The 9,355-nt window shown below is 39.7% G+C and overlaps 1 protein-coding gene and 1 non-coding gene across 4 annotated transcripts in view; one reads left to right on the top strand and one right to left on the bottom strand.

Moving 5' to 3' along the window:
• The window catches only part of LOC118329150 (PDZ and LIM domain protein 7-like), a 48,763-nt gene that overhangs the window by 26,662 nt on the left and 12,746 nt on the right, over window positions 1–9,355 (bottom strand). For all 3 annotated transcript variants that reach the window (XM_035663132.1, XM_035663133.1, XM_035663131.1), the window contains exon 3: window positions 4,611–4,762. In XM_035663132.1, the coding sequence (XP_035519025.1) occupies window positions 4,611–4,762 (152 nt within the window). The remainder of the gene's footprint in view (window positions 1–4,610; window positions 4,763–9,355) is intronic.
• trnat-agu lies at window positions 7,992–8,065 on the top strand. The gene has a single exon. It is a non-coding gene; the product is annotated as a tRNA-Thr (tRNA).

Raw genomic sequence — 9,355 nt, forward strand, 5'->3', positions numbered from 1 at the left:
TTCAAATAATTATCTAAAATGTTAGAAATGCTAATCTTAAAGAGAGGGACTGGGTTAGAGCTGTAATGACAGGAGCAGTAGGTGGAGAGAAAAACCTAGGCTATAACTTCCTTTGTGCTGTTCTTATTATTATTGTTTGACAGATTGATCAGTGGCCCTACTCTTCAAACTATGACACCTCAGGTATCTCTCTCTAGCGTCTCTTCCGGACGTCCCCGTCTAGCAGAATGTTTTAATGTGTCATTAAAGTCAGGTGACGTAATATAAAAAGCAAGGAAGTCCACATATGGAGGCGGTGTGGTGGATGGATGAGTCAAACAAACAGGGCTTTAACCTAGGAGACCGCTGTTTGTTTCCTGTAACTTAACTTCCATAACTTTTTTTAACCCAAACCCCAATGTTTTCCTAAACTCAACCAAGTCGTCTTTGTGTCTAAACATAATCAAACTGCAACAGTTTAAACTCTAAAATGTTCCTCAGCAAGCTTTATTTTGAAAGTCTAACCGGACATTTCACATTTATTATTGCTAACCGCGGAGCCCTGCACGTGAAAAAAAACGGAAACTACAGGGATAATTACAGTTTGAATCTTAGGGCCTCTGACCAAGCTGCCATAGTTGGGAGTGAGAATGTGCTATCTGGTTAACACTATATTTCCAAAATTGGGCCTTAACTTTGATAACCTCTGGAGAACATTTTATGGCTATAATCGATTTCATGTAGCAATTTGTGATGGAATCCAGTCTTCTTTGAAAGGGAATAGTTATTTGGATGTACTCTTAATTTTAACTTGCTTGATGCCAACCATTCTTGAGTAAAAAAAACTCATCAAAATCATGGTGAATTAAGAGAGCAGTACGCAGGCATTGAATTTTATCCAAGAAATCCTTGAGCATGTGGGTCACTGTGATCTGTTTGCTAATCGACAGAAGGACACAGAGAGAGAACAAACAGAAAAAGTGTGTCAACATCTATTCTTCATGACCTATAGTATAGAACGACAACCTATAGAACAAGAGAAAAACCTACAAATAACAAGAGGAGGATGTCAAGGGTCAGAGGTCACAAGACACAAGAAATAATGGAAAGGAGTAATGACACATGACTTTCTCAGGGAAACGGAAGCAAATCGACAGTGGAATAAAAGCTGGAAAGAAGGGCACATTTACTATTCTGCCACAATTGCAAACATACGTACACTGGCCTTAAGAAAGATAAGAGCTGGGCTGATGGAATCTATTTACGTGAGAGCAGCGATGATAAGCAACAAAAACAGAAAGACAAGATGCTGTACTAAGCACCAAACATCATCCAGCTTCTGGTGATCGGTCACAGTTTCAGATTCTAACAACATATTTGCGGTCTATTACAGCAGGAAAGTTAAAGAAAGTGTAGCTTCCTGAGGAGAATTTACATCCTGATAATATACCTAAAACACCATTATTCAGTGAGGTTTATTGCCAAGTCATTTTTCACATTTTGTTTGGTAAATACAGTCACAACAAACATAGTAAGAGAAAGGGAAAAGAAAAAGAAGTACTATATAAGCTGATAAATCTAAAATGAAAATGTACAATAGAAAATATGTAAAATATATATATATAATTATGTTTTCTGTAAAGTGTTGACCAGAAGTGTTTAGGAGAAAAGGGTGTAATGTGCTAAGATAATGATCCAAAGATTTTGACTATATTAGCATTTTGAGATGATACAAATTAATCAGTTATAAGCCATATTTTTATCCAAATGAACTGCAAATTTTAACCAAATTTTGAGTAAATCTGCAAGGAAAATGCAAATAAAAGCTTGTGAGAGGTCCGTGTTCAGATCCCGGATGAGCCCCCACTTTGTCACAACCCGGCTCGAGGGTAGGACAAAGAGGACAACAAATGACTTTTTAACTAAATATTTATTTAACAAAATATAAGTTAAACAATAAACAATGGCAATATAAAGTATGTCAATCCATAACATGAGTTGTGTTTTGCGTGTTTGAGTGAGTGGACAGTGAAGTGTAACGAACACAAGGAAAAATCTAATCCAAACAACAAACACCTCAACCACAACATGTGGAAACGGCAGGCGACCAGTGAAACGTTACATGAATAAAATGACAAATTTCTCTGGGTTTGAACATTGTTGGAAAAATGTGGGATAATGGAAGTACACAACTCAACATTATATGTAACATCTGTCAAGCATGTTTAGACATTTAATGCAGAAATCTTAAACATTATATCTTTAAAGGTGATGTGAAACAGCATATTTTGTCGTTGGGAGGAATTGTTGGAATAAACCCAACCTACAGACAATCACAGATTTATTACAGTCATTTTGTGCCGGGAGGGAAACAAAACTGTGGCTGAAATGAAAAATGACTTTACTGTATTCTCTGCATTGTGTTGAGGTCAACAGAGGTCAAACAGCTTCTATTATATTTCCTGCTGTGTGTCAGCGCTTCACATCTATTTCCTGACCTCTTTCCCCTCCAGTCCACCACAGGCCTTACCGTCCACTTTCCACTGATAAAACAACATGAGTGACTTAAAAAAAGACAAAGGCTCCTCATCCTCAGCCCAATGTCTTGTCTTCATCACCCAGAGGGTTTGCAGTGAAGAGACTCTTCTGTTAGCTCTGTGTGCACCAACATTCATTTCCTCCCTGAATGTATCAGATCTCATCTTTCAGACACCTTCAGGGTATGAGAGGGAAGATTTGACTCTTATTTCACTCCTGTGTGACATCCGAAACAGCCCAATGTCAACATCTGCAACAAACATCTCTTCCCTTTTCCCTACAGTATTGGAAATTGCACTAGTTAAACCTCTTCTAAAGTAGCAGCAAAGCAGTCTGGATCCATCAGCATCCAGTAACTATAGAGAACAATCTCTAATCTTCCCCTTCCGATCGCTGCAGCTCATCCAGAAGGCTGCAGCAACCTGGCTGGTCTTTCTCCCACACTACACTGCATCTGCGCACCATGCAGTGGCTACCAGTAGCTGTTCTAATCCAGTTCAAGTCACTACTTATGTACATACAAATGGATGCAGTGACTGGAACTATTTCTTCCCAATCAACAATTGGTTTCAGTGACTAGAACTATCTGTTGATGCACAACAATTGGTTGCAGAGACTTGAGCTATTTCTTGTAAATCAACAGTCGGTTGAAACTAATGGAAGTATTTCTTGAAGTGTTGTTGTCAGGTTTTGTGCCTGTAAAGAGCAGCTATAGCTGAAGATGCTGCACAGAAGAACTAGGTGGATAAATACATTGTTTTTTAACTCCTGTCACATGACCCTCGCCTTGCACCTCGTTGTGTCTCCTGAGCATCTGAACAGGCTGAGCAAAGAGCCATGACCTTTAAATGTCTGTCTGACAAACACCAACCAATAAGCTGTCTGTTGTCACTCAGGGAAGTTGGGGAAGCTGAAGAGGAAGACAAGTAAGTCGCTGCAATGTCTCCCTCCAACCCATCTAGGTAAACAGTAAAAGTAGGGCAGGAATAAATGTCACCATGTCACCTTTAAACCCCCAAACACTCACTGTCTGTCCTCCACGTTCAGATAATGCTCTCACATATGGCAGGAAGCAGAAAAAGGGACTTTGTCATCCCCAGTCAGGATTATCCCTTTGGCCCAATAAATTGTACAAACACTCCATGATTTGAATGAATGTGATTACTTATCCTATAACAGAAGTTACAAACCTAATTACATAGCAGAAACACTAAGTTTTCTGTTGGACTCAAATTACTTTTTACTATATAAGTGCAAATGTATCTATTCAAAATGACTGGAGAACAACGTTTAATCTATACACAGTTTCTACCACAACACTGGCAGCCAGCTGATGCTGCATTTTTGTGGGAAAAAGTACAGACTGGTTTAAATGCAACAGGTGATATTAAGGGCATAGGTTTGTTTTCAAAAGGGGAGGGGACAGTAGATAATGACATTAAGAAAGAAAATATTCTAACTACCATACACCTTCAGAATTGCCTTGTTAAGTCATCACCTTAGCAGCACACTTCACCAAACAACTCACCAAAACCATCATTTCCAATGTCCACTGGTATAACCGAGTTGGATGTGAAAATATTCTGGCTGTCCACGCTGTCGCTGCCCTTCTGATACACAACCTAACTCTCTTGTGTCTCTCATGTCTTTGTCATATTCCTGGTTGGAGGCACTGTAAAGCAGGTAAATTGGTACTGCATTCCCAATCATCAAACTGGTCGAAATAAACCCTTAATTCACTGAGTTAGTTGTGACAAAAATTGCACAAAAAATCCAACAAATTCAGCCAATCGCAGATAACTGTTGTATTCGTCCAATCTCCCAACCCTTTACAACAAAGAGCACTGTGCTTAACTGCTTTAGTATTTGTGATTAGTGTTTGATTTTAGTATCTTTAGGAGAATATTATGTGTAGAATAGAAGGTTCTCGAAGCACTACCTGCTGCTCAATAAACGAGTGAAACGATAAATGATTAAAGTGAGGAGGACAAAAATAGGATTCTGAGAAATGATGCACCCCTCTCCATCCCCTGTGGAAATTATACTCTTGTGCAATATGTGCAAAATGTAAGCTCATTAGTTTCTATTCTTACTTGGACATGGTAAGTGCCAGGTTGTAGTTGGCCATCTTGATCTTGTTCTGGGCCTCCAGATGAGTCATCCCCTCAGTGCTGACGCCATCGATGGCGACAATGACATCACCCTGCACCAGGTTGCCCTGCGCTGCCTTGCTGCCCGGAGTGATCTGTCCAAAAACAAACACAAAGACATTTAGATGTTACTGCTCCAATAATCTTTAATCTGACACATGACGGACACACAGATCAAATTTGGAACATTTTGGTTAACTGGTTGGCTTTTTATTGATTAAAACCAACCAAGAACAAATCCACAAAAAAGTTCACTCTGGTTTACAAAAAGAGGACACAAGTCAAACCTTTTATGTATTTATGTTATCATCCTGAATGTAGGTTTCTAGCATGTGTGATAAATATGTCCAGTAACACAGACCACAGGTCAGTGCACACATCAATCTGCATCTTTCAATCATGTAATCATGACAAGCTATGTGGAAGATGTTCGCTGTTTTCCATGAAACAATCATCAAATGGGGAAAAAAATAATCAATAAGTTAATGATTAATGTCTGCACACTAAAGTCCCCTTAATCTGAAAATCCACCTCAGCAGTGGAGTTTTGTTGGTGTTTACAGAGACCTGAGAGAGAGCATGCTAAAGACATGATCTTTATTCATAACACAGTTACAAAAACAACAACTACAACATATTAAAATGGCACATATAAAATATGGATATATATATATATATAGATATATATATATAAAATTAAATGAAAGCATCTGAAATGTATTTAAAATGAGAGAAAACCAATGATTTCAGAAAATCACTGACTGTCTTACTGTAAATCAGATGCTGGTTTCTTAGGGACAAGCATGCTCCCTCTTATCTTTTTGTAACCAGTGACTAATTAGCCTGAAATTTCACCTGTGGTTTCTGAAAAAAAAAGATTCACACAAAAATATGTTTATTAGAGGCCTACGGCCCACTTTAGAATTCCTTTAACTAATGGATAGCTAAATGAGTCGCAAATGAAGTAAAACAGAACAAGACTGAATGCTAACATCAGCATTCTCACAATGACAATACTAACATGCCGTAATGTGTGTGTAATGTTTAGCCTACCATGTTCACCACCTTAATTGGTTGTAACACTAGCTAATTAACAGTGAACACAAAGTACAGCTAAGAATTAGTTTTGCAGGTATTTGGTCAAAACCACCCCACAATACGAGTGCACAACTTCACCTAATTCATCTAGATTGGCCAGCATACCATTTAAAAGTTACTTTGCCGGATAACGTTAGTAGCTGGGTTGCAGCTGGCTGGCTAACCTTAGCTTACCAAATTACTACACCAGCTAACGATGCCACCAACGCGTTACTTTTAGGCAGGAGTGCCTTTGTGGCGTAGGGACATTACAGATATAATAAGGCATTCTAAATATGATTGTAATTAATTTTACAGCATTCAGTGTTAATTTCAGGGTTCAGTCCTCTGTATGTCATGTCACTGTTTGGGCTGATGCCTACGATTGTGCAAGCACTGCTATTAACTTTACAGCATAGCAGACTGGTGTCTCTTTCTGACACCAATTAGTCTACACCCATGAAATACATTATTGCCAAGGCCCCCGGGAAGACTGACGGTCTGACAATCTGACATAGTGGCCGAACCGTGTAAATACACCAATGGCATCTGTCACATGACGCACACTGGCCCAAAAATACTTTTTATCATAAGGTAACATTGTGAAAGAAGCAGCTGTAAACTGGTGGATTTCTGAGATTCACAATCCCCGAAAAAATGAAATCAGAATTTAAACCATTCAGTCCTATAAAATTTTGAAAGTCTAGAAGATCCACATGATTAAATCATGTTATCCACATTCAAGTTAACGAAGGGCTAAACAGGAATGTAACCAGCCTGGTCAGTGGAAGTCTCTGGAGTGCATGTATGCATTCATCCTGGTCATTTCTTTATAGCAGGAAATGTTTTTTTGGCTTCATGCATCACTAAGCAGCTTTAGTTGGGATGAACAGAGCGCCACCTCCTCTGTATCCAGTTCTGTTTATAGATCCATGGTCAATCGCTGATTACAAACACATAAAAAAGGTCTATTGGACACATTCTGATCGGATGATGGCGCTAGATAAAAACTCAAATGATCACCAAAGTAAGAGGGATTAATCCACTGGGGATCATAATTGTCTGTACACTTCATGGCAACCCATGAAATAGTTGTTGAGCTATTTCAGACTGGACCAAAGTGGTAGACAGACAGATTACCACTACCACCCATAGTCATGCTAAAAATAACATGGCTAAAAATAGTGATTAGTGGGGGTTTACATTAAGAAAGCTGAAAGCATGAAACTGCATGTGTGGGATTTGTGCTCTGAACCTCTTTAAAAAAAAGAGGGTTTCATCCACAACACGGGTTCGTGCAGACTTCAGACGTTACCTCAGCAGGACAGACGGCTGCTGATGGAAACATTGCTGCATTTGAACGGGCTGACCTTGTGACCTTTCACTTACAGGACCGGACTGTAACCTCAAGGCCTCTGTGGCGCCTCGAATACAATGACAGGACACAAGTGTTCATGCCTGAGTGTTAAACCCTGGACAGCTGTCCATACACTGCTAAACCCTGCTGAGTCACATCCACTCACTCCAATTACTCCTAAAAATCCCTCCTGGCCCTCTCTGCTCTGTCTTCCTCATACCTTCTCCACCATTGCTCTATTTCCACCCATATGAGTTGCTTTAGTCCCAGTCAGAATGCTGTTAGAAAGCAGATATATTTTCACTGAATGGGGATAAATGGGTGTGAATAAAACATCGCCCCCTGGAGACGAGCTGTTAGCTGCCACTGACAGTGACAGACAGGGAGCCAGTCCCAGTTCACACACTACTCAGCTTACTGGTCCAGTTCCAGTTGGAACAGTTCCTTCACTGAGGACATATTCACAGCCACACAGCCATCAGTAACATGCTAGTTTTGGTGAATGCCTTGCTGAAGGAGCCTTCAGCGTATCAGTGATAGCAAAATATGAGGTCTTGTGGCTTAGTTGGTTAAAATGCCTGTCTAACAGGAAATTCTGGGTTCAAATCCCAGCAGGGCCTAATTGACAGTTAATTCTTTCGTCACAGAATTTCCCCTTATCTATCACCAAAATACTAGTTTAAAGACTAACATGCTTCATTTTCAACCAAAGCAACAATTTGGGTTGATTGGAGGAAAATCGACAGTTTGAACCAACTGGAAGAACATAATGCATGAGACATCCTGTTTGATCTAAGACAATGAACATAATGCTTCAGCCTTAGTGATCATCGTTTTACAAATGTCTTAACATGATTGGAACTTGGATATTAGAGAAGAAACAGGTCATGAGGCGCCGTGGCTTAGTTGGTTAAAGTGCCTGTCTAGTAAACAGGAGATCCTGGGTTCAAATCCCAGCGGTGCCTCTTAAATAGAAAATGCAAATTATGTTGCAGTTAAGACTGTGGCTATGATTAAAAGGGGTTGCTATGAGAAGTGGTACTTTGGTACCAAGTCAATGGTAAAATTATGTAAGCTTAATAGTACTTGTTTCCCTACATCACCAGGGATACAATGCTTCCAGGTCGGAGAGGGCAGCATATACGTCTGCAAGTATTCTAGTCTGCCATTCAGTGCCATAGGAAGAAGAAGAACAGCTTTAAGACAGCAACAAGTGCAGCTGTACAGGTGCTCATGAAGCTTTCATGCACAGTGCAGCCTTCATCAACTCTCTCTGCTGTCTGTCTCTGGTACTTGAAGGGAGTGTTATCGTATCAAGAATCTTGGAATTTTAATGGTCGACTACTACATTTTTGGTATTGTGACATCCATAGTTACAAATTGCCTGTTAGGATGAGACTGGAAATACCAGCAACTGCTGTGTCACACTCTTTGTTCATGTTTAATGTTGTGTATATGAATGACCTTGCAAAAATAAGATGAGCTATTCCTTTATTGATCCCCCATGGGAGAAAAATCTCATAAAAATACAAATCTGTTCTTCAAACAGATTCCTAGTATAGTAGGAGATGGTTGAATGTTCCCAGATACAGAAAGGGAAGAGGGAGCAGGTCTATCCCAACAAAACCAGTCCATGGAATCCTCACTGCTGTGTCACTTTTGGAGAACGACATAAATGACAGTTCAGGAATGTTGATGAGAATGAACATTTAAAGGGGGAAAAACAAGGAAACAATAAATTTACAGTCCAAACATCCCACAATCTTAGGCACTGCTGGGATTTGAACCCAGGATCTCCTGTTTTCACTTTTGGAGAACGACATAGTAATATGACAAGTTCAGTGAATAGTTGTGAGAATGATACATTTAAAGGGGGAAAAAGGGATACAATAAATTTACAGTCCAAACATACCCACAATCTTAGTGCACATGCTGGGATTTGAACCAGGATTACTCCTGTTTACTAGACATAGGCACTTTCCATGCTAGCACAGCACCTGGCAAAAAATCTCATCCTGTCAATAGAGTCCACAGGAATTGGGTCAATCAAGCTGTTGGTTAGGATAAATCTGATCATCGCTTTGTTTTTTGGACCCCTGTGACAACTGATATTTCTTATGTTATGTTCAGTAGTTGCCGGAGATATCTATTGAGTTTAGCAGTGCTACCAGAACAGTCCGGCACTATCCTAGTCATGTTACCACGGATCAGGTTAATCATCAGTGTAGTAGATAGTGTGAGGCGTGAGGTCAGAG

Source organism: Morone saxatilis, unplaced genomic scaffold, assembly GCF_004916995.1.
Source record: "Morone saxatilis isolate NCDOM2014 unplaced genomic scaffold, NCSU_SB_2.0 Contig19, whole genome shotgun sequence".
Taxonomy (NCBI): Eukaryota; Metazoa; Chordata; class Actinopteri; family Moronidae; genus Morone; species Morone saxatilis.